This window comes from Electrona antarctica (assembly GCF_951216825.1).
Source record: "Electrona antarctica genome assembly, chromosome: 20".
NCBI classification, from domain to species: Eukaryota; Metazoa; Chordata; class Actinopteri; order Myctophiformes; family Myctophidae; genus Electrona; species Electrona antarctica.
Window position 1 is genome coordinate 3,920,143 of NC_136801.1, and position 24,219 is coordinate 3,944,361.

The 24,219-nt window shown below is 42.6% G+C and overlaps 1 protein-coding gene across 1 annotated transcript in view; it reads right to left on the reverse strand.

The window, feature by feature from the left end:
- The window catches only part of vipr1b (vasoactive intestinal peptide receptor 1b), a 119,553-nt gene that overhangs the window by 72,710 nt on the left and 22,624 nt on the right, over window positions 1-24,219 (reverse strand). The window contains exons 2-3 of the mRNA XM_079490019.1: window positions 17,895-17,982; window positions 7,390-7,500 (exon numbers count right to left, since the gene is read on the reverse strand). Of these exons, the coding sequence (XP_079346145.1) occupies window positions 7,390-7,500; window positions 17,895-17,982 (199 nt within the window). The remainder of the gene's footprint in view (window positions 1-7,389; window positions 7,501-17,894; window positions 17,983-24,219) is intronic.

Genomic DNA, 24,219 nt, shown 5'->3' on the forward strand with positions numbered 1-24,219 from the left:
GCCCCACCAGACCATCTGTCCAACGTTGCCGGAGATTAGCTGCTTACAGACACAGACACACACACACACACACATACAACAGATTGATGTATATAGCTGATGCATGAGACTTGTTTACTGATGCAAGCTCGCAATGCATTTCCAATGGGAGTCACATGGTTTGACACAACATTTTTGTTGTATGAGGGGGAGGGGGGCAGTCGAAACACAGCCGAAAGCCGTACAACACAAATGTTGTGTCAAACCATGTGACTTCCATTGGCAATGCATTGGGGCAAGATGTAAACAAACCCTTTGTATACATCTAGCATGCATCAATGTTGTATGCTAGATCGAAAGGTGTGAGTGAAGCCCCACACACACACACACACACACACACACACACACACACACACACACACACACACACACACACACACACACACACACACACACACACACACACACACACACACACACACACACACACACACACACACACACACACACACACACACACACACACACACACACACACACACTTCGGCCTCGGTGGAGACATTATCCAACGTAGGTGTGTAAAAATGACTGGGTTTTCGTGCCGCGGTGCACCTAATGGCCCCGGGTGTCAGATGGCAACATGGCTACTCCCACCTGGCTACTCCCATGCACCACATAGGCCAAGAGGCTGACTCGGTACAGGGGCTGGCAGTGTTTGGACAGCATTGGTCACTCCAGCAACACCATCTGTACCCGGAACACTTCTCCAAGCCGTGTGGCGAGTGTTTTCTGTGTCCAACCGTTCTGCCAGAAAGATCTCCAAGTCAGTCAGAGAGTTGTTTGTTGTTTTTCTGAGGGTTATTTGTGTGTGCACATCACTATTCATGTTGCACTGTTGCAATAGAGCGTGTGTATGTGTGTGTGTGTGCGTGTCTGTGCGTGCGTGCGTGTATAGAATGTGGGCCTGAACATGTTGCCAGACAGAGCTTTATACATGTGGATTGTTGGCTAAGTGAGCCACCAAGTGTGCCATGCCCATGATAGTGTGGCAGGCAGACAGGGGACGTTCAGTCAGGCGTCAACCCAGACCTAATCCCCAAGGACAGGAAGCAGTCTCCTGAGCAGTAATGGGCCACTGCCTTAACGCTGGGAAAATAAGAGCCGAAACTAGCAATAGTACTACTCAGAAGCAGCACACGTCTCCAACAGGTCAGGAACGTTGGTTTTGTTTGGACAAAATAGACGATTATTTGTTTACAAACATGGAGACTGGCCGGCCGCACAGGTGACTGTTTCATGTAATCAATTCCCAACAGATCCCCAAACCTGTTGTTTTGGGGAGCGCTGGTGTGTTGGCTAGAGAGGCGCACATATACTTCATCACACAACAGTATTGCGCGCTGAGAACGGCTGATATACAAGCTCACATTGTGTCGCCGATGCGACCGTTGTGAGCTAGAGTTCTGCTATTCTCGGCCGTCCTCTGCGCGCACGACACCATCGCGGAACTGAGCATATCAATTAGGCTTGATGGGCTGCAGCTGCTGGAGCAAGAGCAGCTCGATCTGGTACCGTGTTCATAATGCTCCCTCCGCTCTTATGACAGCTACTGTAGTTGTGGTTTTCACAATAAAAATCCTAATCATTCTTCCTCCACACTGGGAGAAAAACAGCATCTGAAAGTTTGTTGGTGTATTTGCACGTGTTTTTTCACTTTACCAAATTGAACAACGTTTATTAGCGTTTTGGTGAAACTATGACCACGTCCGCGGGTTTCCAGGTTAGCTTTCCAAGCAACTGGGTCTATGAAAACATTGAATTTCCGCAGGTTGCCAGGTTAGCTTTCCAAGCAACTGGGTCTATGAAAACATAGTGTGACTACAGGTTGCCAGGCTATAGCTTCCCAACTACACCACAATGACCCATGCAAGCCTCTCTCTGTGTGTGTGTGTGTGTGTGTGTGTGTGTGTGTGTGTCAGGGATTTTTCAGACCTGTTTTGATAGAAGCCAGTGATCCACATTTTTTAAGGGATGGTGGCAGCGCATTCCACACTTTGCTGGCAGTGCAGTAGAAAGAGAATTGACCCATGTTTGTTCTATAGGTGAGACTGATCATTGTTGTTGCTCCCTCTAGAATAGTACTTAGTTAGTCAGTTTCTGGTTTGAAATGATGTTCGGCCCATAAGATGAGGGTGGAATGCCGAATAGATGAGGCTCTAAGTGTGGAATGATGACAGTTTGGAGAACTTGCTTCCTCTACAGCTGAGAGTCCTTGAATTGACCTCCTAAAGGCCTCACCAAGGGTTTTTTGGGCTTCCTCCTCACGGAAGACACAGGCTGGGGCGCCAACCCATACTGCTCCCGGGTACTGTCTACATATATAATGGGAGTGTGTGTGTGTGTGTGGGGGGGGGGGGGGGGGGGTCCGCGGACACCCTGCCTCAAATTACATGTATCAATAATGTTATCTATTAAAGCGCATCACCCACACTCTGTACATAATTTGGTGTTCATGTCTTCAAAGTTCAAACGGGTAAGCCAAGGACTAGTATAATGAATACTAAGACAACCATTCATTGTTATACAAACCTCCTTCTCTTTATGAGTCATCTCTGTCTTAGCCAGGAAGGAACCCATTAAGTTTCAGACACACCTCGAAAACCTCTCATCAAATCAACAAATAATATTTGGAACTTAAGTGACTCGGGAACTTGAACACAAAATAACCATCTGTATACGTCCAGGATTTTGCACTCAGTTGATTTAGAAATATAAAAAAATCCTATCCATAAATCACAAAGTAGCCAAACGTCTTAATCAAAGCCACACAAGGGAGATTTAATTTTTCATCTACTCACTCAGTTGTGAGTTTCCACATTAGCAATATCTCAATCTAATTACATTAAGATCTCACTGGACTATGAATACAAATGTACTGTCCCTAGAAAGTGAAAATGGAAAACAAATAAATCACATAGTCATCCAGTCACCGTACTTTTAATCAGCAGCACTTTTTTTTTGTTAAAACTCACAAACTGATTATGCTAAAATACCAGAGCTGCTGTAACTAACTGTACCTTCAAATGAAAATCTAATTAGCAAAACATATGGTATATCAAGTGAGCAGCAACACTAAGCAGGCAACACAATCACATTAAGAACTAAAACAATAGGCTGCCTGAAACAACACTTTGGGCAGAAACATAATAATATGTTAATGCAAAAAATCTTCTAAATCCTCCAGTTTTCTGAAATAAATATTTTCACGATTTTTCAAAAAATAGCAGACCTACAAGCTCGTAGCGCGCCACTCGGTGGCGCGCTATGAGCTTGTAGATCTGCTATTTTTCAATAGCTAAATATAATGTTTAAAACACCAAAAGGGGTTCCCAGCCCAAAATGGGTTAATGCTACGTTGCAATGTTAATGTTATGAATTCACAAGACCCGAAAGACATTTAAATTAAGAACTGCTGTGATGGCATTTCGAATTACAAGACTAAAAAAGGGTATCTTTTATCTAAACAAAGAAAGGGTCCCGCACACTGTCAGAAACTTGCCAAAATGTTGCTCTTTATTGGGTCGACGTTTCGGTCGATTAAACCTTCATCAGGACAGACAATCAAGAGCAACATTTTGGCAAGTGTCTGACAGACCCTTTCTTTGTTTTTCAAAGATACCCTTTTGAAGTATGCTCTATTGCCCTACGCACCTGTCACTAGCCTGTCACGGTCAACAAAGTATCTAAGCACAGCCGTGTTTGTTCACAACATTTTCCTTGTCCTTGTAATGTATTTGGGCCCCGACGTTCTTTCTATCCATCCTGGTGTTGGTTCACTATGTTGTCGCCAAGAACGAGCTCAATATTTACAAAAACATACCACCGTCACTCTATTCTGAGTGATGTGGGCTAGAATTTAAAGCCCACGAGAGGGCCGTCCCTAGCTTTTCAGACGCTGCCCCCCTCTTACAATTTACAATTTAGGCATTTAGCAGACGCTCTTAATCCAGAGCGACTTACATTAAGCAAGAACAAAAAGCATGGGAATACATCACACATATAAAAAGCATTTATCAAGAAACACGCGTAAGCTAAGAACGTAACTAGAACATATCTATATAATGACACTGTCACACTATACATATAAACTATACTATACTATGCTGTACATATATACTATAAGTGCTATGACTACATACAATGTAATTATTGTGCTGTCTACATGACATGCTATAAGTCTGTTTCAAATGCTATCTAAGTCTAAAAAGTGCTGTCTAAGGGGGTAGGGTAAGTGCTACGGGCCATGATGGAGTCTGAAAAGGTGGGTCTTCAGACTACGGCGGAAGATCGGGAGTGATGCTGCAGTTCTGATTGCAACGGGAAGTGCATTCCACAGTTTTGGGGCCCCTCTTGGTGACGTACTGTACACGTTTTCACACACTATACAGAAAAACCAAACTGCATTTAAAATCAGACCCGTCTGAAGTGAGTGGTTCTGTTGGTACTGTACTGTACTGCAATGTTGCAATGTTAATGTTATGAATTCACAAGACCCAAAAGACATTTAAATTAAGAACTGCTGTGATGGCATTTCAAATTACAATACTAAAAAAGGTTACTATCTTTGAAAAACAAAGAAAGGGTCCCGCACACTGTCAGACACTTGCCAAAATGTTGCTCTTTATTGGGTCGACGTTTGGGTCGATTAGACCTTCATCAGGACAGACAATACAGAGCAACATTTTGGCAAGTGTCTGACAGACACTTTCTTTGTTTTTCAAAGATACCCTTTTTAAGCCATTTTGGGCGGGAACCCCTTTTGGTTTTTAGCTATTGAAAAATAGCGGATCTACAAGCTCGTAGCGCGCCACTCGGTGGCGCGCTATGAGCTTGTAGATCTGCTATTTTTGAAAAATCGAAGAACGACTGACATAGAAACATAGCTTTTTCAGAAAACTGTCATTTTCAAACAGACATTTTTAGAATCTGATCTCAGGTCAAAATGGGTTAAGTATGCTCTATTGCCCTACGCACCTGTCACTAGCCTTCTGAGGCCTTTTGTTAAAAAGAATTACAATACTCATCACTCAGAACTAGACCTTCTACACTCCGTTTATGTGTTAGTGTCTGTCTAGTCTACTCTAGTGTTGTTTTCGTCTTCTGGAGCACATTTCACAAACCACTAGACCGATCAGTGCCAAGACGTATACCCAATATGATCAGTGTGCTTCCATTCCTTATCACAACATGCAGTGTTTACACAATGTAAGAGCACAAATAATGTGTCCTTTGTGAAATTTCAGTGTCTATATACTGTAGATATCAGAGACCCTATACAGAAAAAACAAACTGCATTTAAAATCAGACCTGTCTGAAGTGAGTGGTTCTGTTGGTACGGTACTGTACTGTACTGTACTGTACTGTACTGTACTGTACTGTACTGTACTGTACTGTACTGTACTGTACTGTACTTCATAGTAGGCTACTGTACTGTACTGTACTGTACTGTACTGTACTGTACTTCGTAGTACTACTGTAAAGATAAAGAACACTTTATTGTCCATTCAATTTACATAAATGGAAATGTGTCTTTGGCACACCGGCAGTCAATTACAACAATTTATAAAACATTACATAAAAACATAGATGCATTAAAATACTATATAAAATGCAGTCACATAAACAGTGGGGATTAGGTGAACTATTTAAACATCTGTCTCACAGGAATGTGAGACAGATTGGTTGTATGACTGGCCCATGCTCTATATGTGACATTGTGAGTGACTTGAGATGTCTTGACACATAACCTGAAGTGTCCTATATATATATAATAAAAAATTCAGCACTTTGGCTATTTGACATATTAGATTATTCTGCCGTGGAGTGGACCGGTACCACTAGAAGGACTGGTGTGAGTATACAGCATCCTTCCGCTGCTGGAGAATAAGTAGGTGGAGAGACCGCTTTTTCATAGCTTTATTTAATATTATTTCACATGGCTTCCATTCGCAGTCAAACCACCTTCCAAAAGCAACAGGACAGTTCCATCAACATACCACTGCGACACTCAGCCAAGTTTAACTCCTTTCTCAAGTTGACTCTGTGGCGTTTCAGACTCTCAGTACACATCTGAGTGCTGCTGCACGTCATTAACTGTAAACCTCGGCAGTTCGAGTAAACAACGGGTGAAACGGGATGATTCCTCCTCCATTGTTGCAGTCCAGCCACTCCAGTGTGTCTGTCCACTCTGAGTGGACTGAAGGACTTTTTCCGCCTACTTCTTCTCCAGCTGTTAAACACCTGGCCTGACCTCAATTTTTTTTAAATTCTTCTAAATCCTCCAGTTTTCTGAAATAAATATTTTCACGATTATTCAAAAATAGCAGACCTACAAGCTCGTAGCGCGCCACTCGGTGGCGCGCTATGAGCTTGTAGATCTGCTATTTTTCAATAGCTAAATTATAACATGTTTAAAACACCAAAAGGGGTTCCCGCCCAAAATGGCTTAAGACGTTTCTACCTCATGCCATCATGTCAACGTCGCAACACAAATAATACAAACTATGAAAAACTACGCCATCACATAATCAAATTAAATAGTGTGGTTTAAAGTACTGAACTTTATTCCTACAAAATCACGACCGTACGTTCACAATGAATGAGTGGCTGCCGAGAGTTCCAGAACAATTTCTTTTTTCCTGTGGCAGATTCGTCTGGATTGCAGGCTAAACTTTCCTCAGTTGTACATGTCTGGTCGAATACAAATGCATGACCAAACCTATTGTGACAGACAATGAACTTGGCTTTGCGAATGACCTAAATACTTGGGCGTCTACTGATTTGAAACATTAGAGAATTATTGTAAGTGCACTGAGATACTTAAGGCTGTACAACACCTGGCCCTCCTTAGACAGAATCATCACTACTGAAGAGGATGACAGGAAAGTGTTTCAGTGTACCAACACAAGGACAACTAATGGGCCAGACGAGTGCAGTGCTTTCCAATTCCAAGAATTTTGCATCCCCAGTGTGGCAACCAATATTTCAAAGCTCTGTAGACACACACACACACACACACACACACACACACACACACACACACACACACACACACACACACACACACATTCCTCTGTCTTGGAAAACCTCATACATAAAACCATTACCCAAAATCCAATGTCAAAAAGAACATAAGGAAGATTACAGACCCATAGTAGCTCTCAGTGATTATGAAATCACTCGAAAGAATACCGTTACAGAAATACAAATTAATAAAGTCTACAAATCATAAAAAAATAATAATAATACTGTTACATCTTGTTAGAGGACAGAAGAAAGGGTAGAAACGTGAATTAAAATCAGATTTTCTTGTAACAGAGTTGAAACAACAGCAACAAAAAAACGGTTTACCTTTGTGGTTGTCACTGAAATAGCTGAAGTAATTGGGGCAGGTTATGGTAACCACTTCGTTCACCTTGGCCGATGGCCAACAGGCGATGATATCCCACATGCCTTGGCAACCTGCCAGGAAAGAACATTTACCATTAGCACAGTTACTCGCTATAACTCACAAGGACAGACAAAAAGGCCTACTGCGCGCGCACGCACACACACACACACACACACACACACACACACACACACACACACACACACACACACACACACACACACACACACACACACACACACACACACACACACACACACACACACACACACACACACACACACACACACACACACACACACACACACACACACACACACACACACACACACACACACACACACACAAAACATATCTAATATCACACTGATATAATCCACAGCCATGTTTTGATACATATACACACAAAAAGTGAGGGAAAAAAATTATAATCAAGAAACATTTCCAATCACTACTGTACGTTAAATGAATATTTGGTGTTGGTTCATGGAGATAAGAGAAGTACTGCAGGTGGCATTCATTCTTCAGTCAGGTGAGCCATACCTACATATTATTCAGGTGGCATCCCTTTGTAGGTGTCTCATAGAAAAATGAAATTCAAGGATAGCTTGCTGATATGAATATTCATGTAATGCAAAGTCAATTAAAATGCTAATGTCTTTTGTCTAAGTAGTTTTCCATGGAAATATAAACACAAGGCAAGCCTATAGTTCAGTGTGAATAGAGAGTATGCACATGCATGATTTTCCCATCAGGACACGCCCCCTTCATCTAGACTGAGCAGCAGCATGTGTTGGAGTTTGGAAGCGCTTGTTGGAAATCACTCAACCGTCCTGCCGTACCACCTGTTTCTAAATGTCACATAATGCAGGAGGCAGCAAAATGTTGTGTTATTGAAAAGAAGCACTTCCACACTCTGACACTTAGAAAAATAATCAAATGCAGGGCATTTCTTGACAGAAAGTAGCTCATAACGTTTCTATGGTGGATTTTTATGAAACAAAAACTTTGCAGATAGAAAGAGGATAGCTTTTCGTACAGCTGCAATGTTGGTGAGTTGCATTGTTTAATGCAATCAGACAGGACTTTTCTGTTTGGATGAATGGGCTGTCAAGGCCAGAAAGTAGTTTTTTGCCACTCAGTGGGCATAACTTCCAGGTACGATGATGTCACGCGCATACCCTCTATAATTTGTTTGGTGTGCTGGACAGCTTTTAACTTGAAATGATGGATACAGGAAGCGGTTGAATATGACAGGGTAGCAATCAGTCACGTAGCAACGGTTTCATGGACAGAAACCGGATTGATCTCCCCCTCTCCGGACCTGTCGGCTTAACTGAAACCGGATTGATCTCCCCCTCTCCGGACCCGTCGGCTTAACTGAATGGCCAAGCTTGATGTAATGTGCTGCATCGAGCATATACGTGACAATGCAATAGAATTGTCATGGAACAGAAAGTGGGCCCAAGCCATAATATGCAAGAATGTGATAACAGAAAGACCAGTTATGTTGGGATGGAGAAGAAAGGCAAATTTATCAAATAAAAGTGGGCAACAGTGTTGTTTTTGGCAGCAGATTTTGATGTTAGTTTTAGTCGTAGTCTCTTGAATAGTTTTATTTTAGTTTTAGTCACATTTTAGTCACCCATTTTAGTCGACTAAATCAACTGTAGATTTAGTCGACTAAAATGTGTTTTGGCGGGCCTTGATGCCGTCATAATGACTGTTTTTACACTTGCTGAAAATAGCGCAGCGCGACGCGTTGTGAGCTTGTAGATCTGCTATTTTCAGCATGCAACTAATTGTAAAATGACTTATACTGGATCTCTTGTCCACTAGTCCCTTCCTAACATTTTAGTCTAGTTTTTATTTGTTGACGAAATTGTCAGTATATTTAGTCTTAGTTTTAGTCATCATAGCTTAGTTTATTTAGTTTCCATTTAGTTTTCTTCAGTGGAAAAAGGTAGTCGACGAACATTTTTCGTCTTAGTTTTAGTCGACGAAAACAACACTGGTGGGCACTACGAACATAAGCTACAGTATTGGAAGGAGGAGAGGGACGTCATCACAACATGTATGATGACCATGTATTCCTGCCTTGCGTTGTTCACGTTCACGGGCATGCAAGGCCCGTTTGGACGCCGGTCTAGCAATAAGTAAATACAATCTATCAACAATGAAACGTTTACAGCAGTTATCCTGAACAGGCATACTGTTATGGTTCTATAGTGTACATTCCAGGGTGCTTATAGACGAATGTGCCAGAGAGTCAAGTAGGGATCATTAATCCAAGAACAGAATGTTGGGGGTTTATATATATATATTGGCACAAAGGAGAAAGAACCCCTGTTAGGTCATCATAGAGGGATGGGAGGGGTTCCTCATAGAGGGATGGGAGGGGTTCCTCATAGAGGGATGGGAGGGGTTCAATTTACAAGTACAATGTAGAGGTAATTTTATTATTTTTTTAACATTACTGGAGTATTTCCATTTTTGAGCGGTGCCTCCGCTCCATTACGGAGCTTTGTGTGTCCCTATGTATGTATACATGTATGTATGTATGTATGTATGTATGTATGTATGTATGTATGCATGTCTACGCGTCCCAGCACGGATAAGCATGGAAAGCTGCAACACGATAACTCTTGTCATTTCTCGACCGTTTCGGACGCGGGAAAGCTCGCCGGAGACCGGACCGGACCATACAGTATATGGCTCGAAATGTGTAGAGAGACCTTAAAGGACCACTTCACCACTTTTCAACATCTCTTCATATAATTGGTCCTCACTAATGTTCATGATAAAACACCACCATTTTTTTCTACTCAGTCTGTGTCTCTTAGGAGGGCTGTGGGCAGTTCAGAAACCCGTCCACCAGTGACATCATCAATGGGGAATCCAAGCTAATAGAAACTGCAGGCTTTCTAGTCCTGAAAAGTTGCAATGCGAAAATGGAAGCCATCGTTCTCACGATAATGAAAATCTAAACATTTTTGTAAAAAAATCTTGTTTAAAAAAAAATTGCCTAACGATGATGTCACTGGTGGACGGGTTTCTGAACTGCCCACAGCCCTCCTATGAGACACAGACTGAGTAGAAAAAAAATTGTGCCATTTTATCATGATTTTTAGTGAGGACCTATTATATGAAGATAGGTTGAAAAGTGGTGAAGTGGTCCTTTAAAGCTTTCATTTCAGAAGTGAGCGTGACAAGTCTTCATCGCCTTAAAAAGTGAGGTCTCTTAACTGTATCCTATATTTCTATTCTCTGAGCCGGTTGATGGAGATAGACTTTATTTTAATATGAGAAACCAAAGCACTCAACTTGATGTGCTTCTATAGTGCTTATTTCCAGCTGCTAGACTCCTATTAAACTCCCATCTATATTCACAGCCTCTTGCCTACAGCAAATCCAGGGTCTTAGTGCCTCTCGCATTACAGGTTGAGGTCGCGTACGTTTTGTAGATCAGGTGTTTGTTAATCACAGGGTTTGACATTTTATGCTTTTTTTGATCAAACATCAAAACATTCCTCTACACAGTATATACACGGTGGCGCTGACGTACATATTGATATTCTGTCAGGATCAGCAAAGCGATTGAAGTTGAACGGAGAAATGAAATAGAGTATGATTGATCTCCCCCTGTTCATTTTCTCCCATGCAAATAACATCATACAACATCATTATGCTTATGCGCTGTGGGTGACGTGCGTGCGTGCGTGCGTGCGTGCGTGCGTGCGTGCGTGGCGTGCAGTGCGTGCGGTGCGTGGCGTGTGTGCGTGCGTGCTGAACAGATCCATAGGCTGCCTCTCTGCTCCATAGGGTGCAGCGCTGCACTGTGACTAATCTCGCTGTTCTCATATGAGCAGGCTTATAACAATAGCATGGCGTGCTTTGACATGATTTGTCTTGGAGATGTTATGGTTTCTTATTTATAGAGGTTCATACTTCTTGAACCTCTCGGCACCCTTTATTCAAAACTGTCCTCCAGTGGCGTAAAAGTAACTCTTAAACCATTTAGGCCTGACGTCGAAATAAAAAGATTTGTGCCGGCATTTTTACGATTTTTCAAAAATAGCAGACCTACAAGCTCGTAGCGCGCCACTCGGTGGCGCGCTATGAGCTTGTAGATCTGCTATTTTTCAATAGCTAAAGTATAACATAATGCATGTACATGTACTCAAGCACTGTACTCAAGTGCAAATGTTTCAGGTACCATTACGTTACTGGAGTATCTCCAATTTTCTATACTTTTACTTCTACTCCACTACATCTCAGATCTGCTTTTTTCAAATAACTTCTGAAATGGGACAGTCTGCATAATGAATACTTTTACTTTTGGTACTTGAAGTATATTTTGATGCCAATACTTTTATTCATGTTTTGATGAATAGAAAAACAACTTGACATGGATTGCTTAGTTTAATCCATTTAGGCCTGACGTCGAATAAATGTCTTTTTAAAATGTCATTCTTTTCAGAAAAACCTCCGAAACCCTGTTGACCTCAGGAAACATCACTGAGGATAACGTCCCAGGTGCATCCATGCGATGTATTTTTAGTTATAGTTATTCTATTTATAGTGACTCATAGGAATAGACTATGTGGCCGGAATGTAGACGGCACCCGGGTGAGCAGTATGGGTTAGCGTCCCAGCCTGTGTCCTCCGTGAGGAGGTGAGCAGTATGGGTTAGCGCCGCAGCCTGTGTCCTCCGTGAGGAGGTGAGCAGTATGGGTTAGCGTCCCAGCCTGTGTCCTCCGTGAGGAGGTGAGCAGTATGGGTTAGCGCCGCAGCCTGTGTCCTCCGTGAGGAGGTGAGCAGTATGGGTCAGCGCCCCAGCCTGTGTCCTCCGTGAGGAGGTGAGCAGTATGGGTTAGCGCCCCAGCCTGTGTCCTCCGTGAGGAGGGGAGCAGTATGGGTTAGCGCCCCAGCCTGTGTCCTCCGTTAGGAGGTGAGCAGTATGGGTTAGCGCCCCAGCCTGTGTCCTCCGTGAGGAGGTGAGCAGTATGGGTTAGCGCCCCAGCCTGTGTCCTCCGTGAGGAGGTGAGCAGTATGGGTTAGCGCCCCAGCCTGTGTCCTCCGTTAGGAGGACGCCCAACAAACCTCGGTGAGGCCTTTAGGAGGGCCATTATAATCCACCACTCCTGAATGGAGTGCCTGGCGCTGGGAGTCTGGTGCAACGCACAGGTCCTGGGCCTGGTGAGAGCAGGAGTGGACCTGGTGAGACGTAGGAGGGGCCCGGCCAGGAGTCAACCCACAGAGCCTAGTCCTTCCACGTGCCAGAATTTGGTTCTCCCAGTCCCGGCAGAGTAGTTCCGGAGCAACGGATTGTGTGGCCTTGCTCATTCCCTGATGGACTGATCAAGGGTAGCTACTGGGACGTAAGTCGGGATTTGATCAACCCCGGCTGGGTCACCTGAGTGAGGGGTATGAAACCCGAAACCCCGTTGAACTCAGGAAACATCACTGAGGATACGTCCCAGGTGCAGCCATGCGATGTATTTTTAGTTATGTTTCTATATCCGTGGTGCTCAATATTTCATGTCAAGGACCCCAAAAATTAAATCAGTAAAACTATGCCTGCCCGGGAGCCAATCAGACACACGGTAATCCTGGAGCTTTGGTGGGATTCGAAATCACGCGTCAGGGGGGGGGGGGGGGGGGGGGGGTCCCCATATGATTTCTGTTTTACATTAAAGTCACAACTGCCAAGTCCTTGTGGGCCCTGCTTTGATCCTTATCTGTTCAACAACCCTCGATAATGTCTCCACTTCCCTATCTGCTTCCTCGACAGGAACTAAGGTACTGTATGTAGGGTAGGCCGCCACTACTCGCAAAGGTCACACCCCTAATAACCCATTTTGGGCGGGAACCCCTTTTGGTGTTAGATATTGAAAAATAGCAGATCTACAAGCTCGTAGCGCGCCACCGAGTGGCGCGCTACGAGCTTGTAGGTCTGCTATTTTTGAAAAGTCGAAGAACGACTGACATAGAAACATAGCTTTTTCAGAAAACTGTCAGGATGTAGAAGACATTTTTAGAATCTGATCTCAGGTCAAAATGGGATAAATGATTTAACAGCTGTTGTCTAATGTGTGTGTGTGTGTGTGTGTGTGTGTGTGTGTGTGTGTGTGTGTGTGTGTGTGTGTGTGTGGTATACTATACTACACTATACATATTCAAAGCTTGTGGCTCCTGTGCGTCATACATAATGGTGTCCCGGTGTTCTGTGACTTCCTAGAAACAAACGGAACGGCCATAAATATGAGGACTACTCTGACAAGTTGTATATCCTAGCATGCAGCCTGAATCGTGAGAACACCGGCCGCTCAAATGCCAAAACAACTGTTGACACCCTTATAGGAGCTGTGAAAGAGATTGGCCCAGAGTATTTGTCACAGAAATCCAAAGTTCAGAAGTTGAGCTTCTATTTTATCGTGAAAATGTGGCGCAAATCTTTGAATATATATTCTTTCAGAGTTTCAGTTTTTAACTCAAATCTTTGCTTCTGGGGGGGGGGGGGGGGGGGGGGTTCCTGGAACAACATATTTTCAGATGGGGGTCGGTGGCATATTACATATATTTTTTGGGGTCCTTCACATGAAATATTGAGAACCACTGATACAGAAACATGAGGTTTTTCAGAAAAAAATTACATTTTAAAAATATTTTTTTTAAATGTCAGGCCTAAATGAGTTGAAACACATGCAGGATATGATATGTTATCATCCAGACGAAGTGTGTCCTCCCTGTGCCAGACCACATACCCCGTTTTCAATTTCTGAGAGTTCATTAAACCTCTTCTTTCCAATCCCCTTGCAGGGAGAGGAGTCACAGCTGCGTTTGGGACACAAACAGACTAAACAAGCTGGTGGAGAATTAAGGGCCAGCGCCGTTCATTGGTGCTAAACTGGACAGCGTGAAAGCTGTGGCGGAGGTGAGAAGTTGAGAGCTGGGAGGAAGCTGGAGGCGACCCTGGAAAACTCCTCTCACCCCCTCCATGATTTATGATGAATTCCTGTTCTGTTCTTTGGCTATATAGAAGTGTCTATTTGTACGTCTCTAAATGTTTTGATGAATTGAACAAGGTGGACCCTCTTGTAAACCAGTGTAATGCTTTATTCAGTTTATTGGGTCGTCCACTCACAGTTAACAGTCTTTGTATTGAGTTGTGCTTGAAATGTACTGTAATTCTGCAAACTGTTACCATATTTCAATCAATCAATGATGAGGTAATGGGGGCGAAATGATCGTGATAGACGATATAGTCCATAGACCAAACTCCTTTATAGTCCATAGACCAAACTCCGTTATAGTCCATAGACCAAACTCCTTTATAGTCCATAGACCAAACTCCTTTATAATCCATAGACCAAACTCCTTTATAGTCCATAGACCAAACTCCTTTATAGTCCATAGACCAAACTCCTTTCACAACTCTACTGGAGTAACATCCATTCTGAGATCAATACAATAATGTTATAATTAGGGCTGGGACTCGGTTACAACAAAAAGAATATCGAATTAATTTGAGGCTTTATTATAATTAATTCATCAAACTACTACACGTTGTGAGCTTGTAGATCAGCTATTTGAACTATTTTAAAAGGTTTTTTTAAAATAGTAAAAAATGGCAAAATAAGTTTAGGGATAAAGGTTAAGGGGAGGCGCAAGATATAGCCCATAGTGTCTATTTTACATCATGATGATGTACGATGATAATTGCGCCCCTCACTTCACACAGGTGTGATTTTTGTATTTTTTCCTAATTAACCCTGGGCGGGAACCCCTTTTGGTGTTTTAGGCATTATGTTATACTTTAGCTATTGAAAAATAGCTATAGCGCGGCACTCGGTGCCACGCTATAGCTATTAGCTATTTTAGAAAAATCGTGAAAATGTGAATCAAATCTTTGAATATATATTCTTTCAGAGTTTCAGTTTTTGCTTCTGGGGGGGGTCCCTGGAACAACATATTTTCAGATTGGGGTCGGCAGCCAATTACATATAATTTTTGGGGTCCTTGACATGAAATATTGAGAACCACTGATACAGAAACATGCAGTTTTTCAGAAAAGGGGACATTTTAAAAAAAATAGGTTAATGGTCTCCATCAGATGTTTCCCCTCAGGACCTGATGAGTTAATGTATTTTTAATTTGCATTACTCTAATCCTCATCTTAAGGCTTCTCTAGAGAAGCTGATAAAGAGGCAGTTGAACAGTAATAATTAAAAAATGGAGGATTAGTGAGAGCTATTTGTGCTACTATTGATTCATGATTCACACATAATGCATTATTTACAATATATAGCCTACGGTGTTTTAATTATATTCTTCATACAATTATTGGATCTCAGCTAAATCTGTCTGATTCACTCGGTTTTACTTACAGTAGCCTGAGGACAGTATGCCTAGGGTATTCATATCACAATCATTGTTCATAATTAGTCTGGATTAGTTCCACATCCACGTTACTGTTTGTCACAACAATGACCAAACACTGGTTACTAGACTGTATAGACTAAACAAAATTGGTGCTAAATAGCACCAAAAGTGGTTCTTTGGTTCATTATGTCTACCTTTGAAATGGTGCTAGAACCATTGGAGGTGTCTAAACTAATATAAGGTCTGCTGCTGTTTAGTTAGCTAGTTTTTGATCAAATAAATAAATAAATATGTACAGTATGAGTAGTTGGGCGTAGGGCGGCTGTGGCTCAGGAGGCAGAGCAGGTCGTCCAATGATCCCTGGGTCGGCGGTTCGAATCCCGCCTCCTCCTCCTGTCCACATGTCGAAGTGACCTTGGGCAAGACACTGAACCCTACATTGCCTCCAATGAGTCGGTCGGTGTGAGCTCGCCACCATTGGTGTGTGAATGTGGGAAGTGAGGACGCTGGCGTCGACTGTTCGCCGCTTCACCTCCCAATGTATGAATGAATGAACAATTGTAAAAAAATGCAATTCATTATAGTTGCAACATGTGTGTTTGAAGAAAATCTTGTTGTAAATTGTTGTGTGGATTATAGGGATTTGCATCATGGGAATGGCAAGGAATCCAGAGGCAGTGGTTGGTGGGGGAAGAAATACTCACATTTCAAGTAAAAGTATCAATACTGCAATGTAGAAATACTCTGTTACAAGTTAAAGGAATTCAAAAATCTACTTGAGTAAAAGTACAAATGCATGAGAATGTACGTATAGTACCAAAAGTAAACACTGCAAAATCACAGATCTACAAGTTCATAAAGCGACACGTTGTGAGCTTGTAGATCTGCTATTTTCAAATTACCGAAAGGTCTGAAGTGGTTTTGTAATAATAAATAAATAAATACAAAATCTACAAAGTAACTATACCGTAGTAACTAAAGTTTTCAAATAATTGTAGTGGAGAAAAGTACAATAGCCTATTTGCCTCTGAGAGGGTAGTACTGAAAATTGGAAATACTAAAAGAAATACCTCAAAACTGGTACAGATACAGTACAGTACAGTAGTAGACTACAGTACTTGAGTAAATCTACTTACGGTAGTTACTTACTTTACACCACTGTCCAGGTGGAAATTATTTTTGATTGTATGACATACAGTACAGTTCAAGAATTATAGGCCAAAATGTAAAGAGTTGGGACTGATCAGTCTATCACAGTACATGACTCATTGACATCCACAGCCACACACACACACACACACACACACACACACAGGCACACATGCACCTGTACGTGGAGATAACCTGGATTCAAATTGGCTTATGTACAGTTTTGAGGCCAGGAAATTAAATGTAGATAAAACTCCTTCAGTGAGAAAGGTCTGTGGTGCAAAACTAAAGCGTGAGTGAAATGCGTTAATTCCTTTAATCACATATTGTTTTGTGTAATTAAATGAAATTAATCAGTTAACCCATTTTGGACTGAGGTCGATGGAAAAAAAAGGCTTCTAAATCCTAACAATTTTCTGAAAAACCCATGTTTCTGTGTCAGTGGTACTCAACCTTTTTCATGTCAAGGACCCCCAGAATTATCTCTATTGGGCCACGGACCTTCATCTCAAAATATGTAGTTCCAGGGACCCCCCAGAAGCCAATATTTTAGTTAAAAATGTTCGCTCTGAAATATATATTCAAAGATTTGCGCCACATTTTCACGATTTTTCAAAAATAGCAGACCTACAAGCTTGTAGCGTGCCACTCGGTGGCGCGCTATGAGCTTGTAGATCTGCTACAATTTGGCGACCCCCGGGGGGTCGCGACCCACGGGTTGAGAACCCCTGCATTAGTGCACATTTCCCAGAATTAAGTTTTGCTCCAGTAGGCCTATATTTGCTTTTCTTGGGAACAAAAAAAAGGAAAATTTCACTGTGGGTAAAATAATATTTTCATGAATAATATTACAAAAATACGCTCCCTAGTTTCTCCAAATTACTTTCTAAAAACATTAAACCGTGTGAGAATAGGAGAGTAGAGAAATGACCTGAAGTGACGTTCCCGGAGGTACGGTTCCCGCAGCGCTCTCTCTCCTGCTCGATCTCGTTGACCACGCACATCTGCACTGACAGCACCTGCAGGAAAAGGCAGAGTTTTGGGGTTGAAATTCACACACAACGCTGAATTGATGTGAGGTGAGCTATGTATGCTCCAAAAGACTGCTTCATTGCAAATGTTTGGCATTCTTCTTTGACACTTTATGTAACAACTAACAGATGCGTTTGTGCAGTGCACTCCTGGGATTTCACTTGTTGTTACAAGTGGACACCGTACACATATCCACAACGCTCATAATGTTAGTGTTGCATTTCTAATGCCATCCCTACCAAAAGAAAAAACACAAAATCAACATGACATACTGTTGGTCTCCGTTTCAAATATGTTCTATTTGTTTTCTCAATAAACTTAACTTAACCCATTTTGACCAGGGAACGATTCTACAAATGTCTTCTAAATCCTGACAGTTTTCTGAAAAACCCCATGCTTCTATGTCAGTTGTTCTCAAACATTTTCATGTCAAGGACCCCCAAAAATATATGTATTTGGCCACCGACCCCTATCTGAAAATATGTTGTTCCAGGGACCCCCCCAGAAACAAAGATTTGAGTTATAAACGTTCACTCTGAAAGAATATTATGGTGATTTTCACCACATTTTCACGATTTTTCAAAAATAGCAGACCTACAAGCTCGTAGCGCGCCACTCGGTGGCGCGCTATGAGCTTGTAGATCTGCTATTTTTCAATAGCTAAAGTATGACATAATGCTTAAAACACCAAAAGGGGGTTAAACTGTGGACGGGACAAAAATTATTATTATAAATACCCAAAGAAAACACCCAAGAGAGCCCCCCCATCTCCCCAGAGATCCTTCCATCCTCCCCTACATAGACGGTATCATGCAAATGGACACAGAAGTGCAGAGTGGACCCAGTGACTAATCTGCTGCAGTGACTGTCTATCTGCGTCAACACGCGCCGTGACAAACCCAAGCTGACAGTCGCTGGCAGAGAGCCCGCGGGTCAATGCAGAAGTGTAAGACCAGAGAGCAGCTTGAAAAGGTCAATGGAGATAAAACTGTCAAGGAGGGAGATCGACCGACAGACAAGACAAGACACACAGAAGGAAAAAGGCAGGGGGGGAAAATGTCATAAATAGATACATCAGAGGATCAGAGAGTGAGAGATATGTGGCCAAAAGAAGGGCCACGTGGTCAGGCTCTGCATGCAGAGGAAGAGAATGGCCTCCGATGGATGGAGGTTGAGAGGGCTGAGGGATAGTTCTACACACAAGCATGATGGCGGGAGGCGTACGCACAGAATCACATACTTAACCCATTTAGGCCTGACGTCGAAATTTTTTAAAAAAAAATCAGAAAAACCTCATGTTTCTATATCAGTGGTTCTCAATATTTCATGTCAAGGACCCCCAAAAATATATGAAATTGGCCGCTGACCCCCATCTGAAAATGTGTTGTTTCAGGGACCACCTCCCAGAAGCAAAGATTTGAGTTAAAAATGTTTTTTCATGTTTTTCAAAAATAGCAGACCTACAAGCTCGTAGCGCGCCACTCGGTGGCGCGCTATGAGCTTGTAGATCTGCTATTTTTCAATAGCTAAATTATAACATAATGTTTAAAACACCAAAAGGGGTTCCCGCCCCAAAATGGGTTAAAGAAATGACTCTTGAGCACAACACGTGTTCTGCAGATATGGGAATACGCCCACCCAGCACTGCTTTTTTTTCCATTTGTTTTAATTTCAAACATCACATGCATGCACATAGAAGTGGTTTCCTTTCTTTCAATCATTTTATTTTTCATTTTTGCACAAACTGATACATGACTCACATATACAATTATACATAGACAGACCAACACCGACATACATTATACATACGTCCATACATCATCTTCTTACTACTTATATATTCCTGTATAGTCTTCGAAATCATAAAACCTTTGTATTAACAGGAATAGTTCCTTAATTTGCAAAACCTCTTGATAATATTTCTGCGTATTCTCCTCCCATGTATTCCACAACTGGGCCCCAAACTGAGAAACATCCCCCCATGTCTCCATAGAGAACATGTGTGAGCCGTTCTAGTGTCTCCATAGAGAACATGTGTGAGACGTTCTAGTGTCTCCATAGAGAACATGTGTGAGCCGTTCTAGTGTCTCCATAGAGAACATGTGTGAGCCGTTCTAGTGTCTCCATAGAGAACATGTGTGAGCCGTTCTAGTGTCTCCATAGAGAACATGTGTGAGCCGTTCTAGTGTCTCCATAGAGAACATGTGTGAGCCGTTCTAGTGTCTCCATAGAGAACATGTGTGAGCCGTTCTAGTGTCTCCATAGAGAACATGTATGAGCCGTTCTAGTGTCTCCATAGAGAACATGTGTGAGCCGTTCTAGTGTCTCCATAGAGAACATGTGTGAGCCGTTCTAGTGTCTCCATAGAGAACATGTGTGAGCCGTTCTAGTGTCTCCATAGAGAACATGTGTGAGCCGTTCTAGTGTCTCCATAGAGAACATGTGTGAGCCGTTCTAGTGTCTCCATAGAGAACATGTGTGAGCCGTTCTAGTGTCTCCATAGAGAACATGTGTGAGCCGTTCTAGCGTCTCCATAGAGAACATGTGTGAGCCGTTCTAGTGTCTCCATAGAGAACATGTGTGAGCCGTTCTAGTGTCTCCATAGAGAACATGTGTGAGCCGTTCTAGTGTCTCCATAGAGAACATGTGTGAGCCGTTCTAGTGTCTCCATAGAGAACATGTGTGAGCCGTTCTAGTGTCTCCATAGAGAACATGTGTGAGCCGTTCTAGTGTCTCCATAGAGAACATGTGTGAGCCGTTCTAGTGTCTCCATAGAGAACATGTGTGAGCCGTTCTAGTGTCTCCATAGAGAACATGTGTGAGCCGTTCTAGTGTCTCCATAGAGAACATGTGTGAGCCGTTCTAGTGTCTCCATAGAGAACATGTGTGAGCCGTTCTAGTGTCTCCATAGAGAACATGTGTGAGCCGTTCTAGTGTCTCCATAGAGAACATGTGTGAGCCGTTCTAGTGTCTCCATAGAGAACATGTGTGAGCCGTTCTAGTGTCTCCATAGAGAACATGTGTGAGCCGTTCTAACGTCTCCATAGAGAACATGTGTGAGCCGTTCTAGTGTCTCCATAGAGAACATGTGTGAGTCGTTCTAGTGTCTCCATAGAGAACATGTGTGAGCCGTTCTAGTGGGAGCAGTTGTAGAACCGAGCCAACTTGATACAGATGGAACAACATCCTCAATCCAACATTGTAGAAGTGGTTTCCAGGGTCGGGTCATTTTGATGAAAATAATACATAAAATGGGATGTGGTACAATGAATGCACGTGTGGTAGGGTGCTGCTGGCCATGGCTGTGTGGGAACTGAAGTCGCACACGGAGTCCAGTCGCAATATAGCCTCAGTGCAAAGATATGTATTTGAGCTGCTGGCAACGATTCGACTTTAGTCATCATCAGGGCAAATAAGGCTCCAGCATTGCCATGAATAAAACCATGCAGGGCAGAGAAGGAAAAAAAACACAAAATATCAGGAGAAACACAGTAACATTCATGGTGAATTGTCTTAAAGCAAATGAAAGAGATGGGAGTGCGATGGGAGGGATGTTGTGCATGCCATGCATAGACATGCACAACAACCCATTCATTGTTATAAATCAGATCCAATCAAATCAAACTTTATTTGTATAGCAAAACGTATCAATCACGTATTTGATAGACAGTCACACATGACAGTCACATGTTACTGAGGAGTCAAGTCACCGAAGCTCTGAAAAATCTCAGGGTACAAGCGCTGGGCCCGTCAAAGGAGATACGAGTTTTTCAAGGCATCAACATTCATGGTAAATTGTCTTAAAGCAAATGAAAGAGATGGGAGTGCGATGAGAGGGATCATTGTTATAAATCAGATCCAATCAAATCAAACTTTATTTGTATAGCAAATCGAGGTCAAAATGGAGGTCGAACCAAAGTGCTTCACATTACAGAGCACAATAACGTCATACATAGAGGCACAAAGAGAAGAGGATAAAATATCGATAAAAGCAAAGAGGAAGAAAAAGCATTAACTCAAAGTAACAGAGAGAAACATATAAAAATACAATAAGCAGTACATGGGTACATATAGTACATGGTATAGGCTGTAAGGGCCAGGGTAAACGTATAATAGACATTAAAAAAGCGATTGAGTAAAAAATTGTCTTTAATAAGGATTTGAAAGCCGTCAACGACCGAGCAGAGCGTACGCGGAGAGAGGCAGGGCGGTCCAGAGGCTGGGTCCGGCCACAGCGAAAGCACAATCTCCTCTGGTCCTAAAATGTGTGTCTGTCAGGCACAATCAGGAGAGACTGATTAGCCAATCTCAGGGCTCTCATTGGGAGATAAGGATTGATCAATTCTGCCAAATATGGAGGGGACAGGTAATTTTGGGCTTTAAAAACAAATAAAATCTTAAAATCAATTGTAATAAAGTGGACAGGGAGCCAGTGGAGGGAGGCGAGGACTGGGGTGATAATTATGGTCCCAATTTGTGCCGGCAGTGTTGCAAACTCTCCAGTAACGGAAGGAGCTAGTGGCTCTTCAAAAAGTCTGTAGAAGTCGCTAGGGGTGAGATATGCGCGCGCCAAGCGCGCATATCTAGCGTCTTTTTAGCGTCCCTAGCGACTTTTAGGCGCCTCTAGCAACGAAAATATGGAGCCAGCCCAGAACACCATTTCCTTGCTCTGTGCACATAACCGAGCCGAGGAAGCCAGACGTGCTGAGCACTTAGCGGATTTGAGGCTGAGAGAGGGAAAATTAAGAAAAGAATAGGGTTTTATCTTTGGCGCCTGTCAACACGATTTGTCCCCAATTCACCAGAAAAAGTAGCTAGATTTGTCCCCAGAAGCTTTTCACTAATTCAGTCGCTAGGGGGGGTCTGGAAAGAAGCTAAATCTAGTGACAAATCCGCTAAGTTGGCAACACTTTGTGCCGGTGAGGAGTCGAGCGGCAGCGTTATACCTTTCATGCCGGTCGTTTTAGATGTTGCTATATATATATATATATATATTTGTATTCATTTCTCAGCCTCTTTTCAGAAAACTCTTAGGATTTAGAAGGCATTTTTAGAGATCAGCCTCAGGTCTAACTGCTATACTTTGACTAAAAGGTTATTCTGCAGTACATAACAGTCAGTAAAGCTGTGGTGAAGACAGAGTGTGAACAGAGTGATTCACAGCTGAGGAAATTACGACATTCATAGTAAAACACCACATGAAGGGCAATGATGTGCATCACATGACATTAAAGGCACTTTAAAACTCGTAAGGTAAACAAAGTTAATGGTAAATGGTGCATTTATATAGTGCCTTTATCCAAGGCGCTTTACATATAGATTGTGCATTACGTTCACCCATTCACACACACACATTCATACACCAATTGCGGCGGAAGATATGCAAGGTACCAACCAGCACATCGGGAGCAATTTGGGGTTCAGTGTCTTGCCCAAGGACACTTCGACATGTAGACAGGAGGAGCCGGGATTCGAACCGCCGACCCATGGATCATTGGACGACCTGCTCTACCTCGAGCCACAGGCACCCCAATGGTAATTGTGACACAAAAACACTATTATACACAACGTGCCGTAAAACATGTCGAATACGGTGTACAAAGTACCTCCCAGGGCGATTTTTCAAAAATAGCATACCTACAAGCTCGTAGCACCGCGCTATGAGCTTGTAGATCTGCTATTTTTCAATAGCTAAAGTATAACATAATGCTTAAAACACCAAAAGGGGTTCCCGCCCAGAATGGGTTAAAACAAATTACTGTGGCCAGATGCCATTGCCTTTAAGAAAAGACTGCGCAAGCCATTATCCCCAGTGCAATCGTATGCCCTCTCCCTCTGCCCTTGGAAGAGCCATTGGGTTGGAATAAATTTACATTTGATATATTTGGGATATAATTTGGATTTGGTGTATAAATCGTGATTGACGCACGCGTTCCACACCACCACAGGGAGTGCAGTGCCAGGTGTCAAGTTCGTCGGTTCGCCGGTTGTCCAGAACCAGCACAAAGGCCTCTGCCCTGCAGGCTCCGGACATGTAGGGCCCAAATCCAGATCACCCCTAGATGCTCCATATATGGAGCTGGCCTGTTCCGACATCACAATGGTGTTCTGACATCACAATGATGTTCTGACATCGAAATGATGCGCGACCTCGCCCTTTATTAGCCAATTGATCACACCTGATCACACCTGATCAATCTAAATGGGTTACTGAAAATAAGATG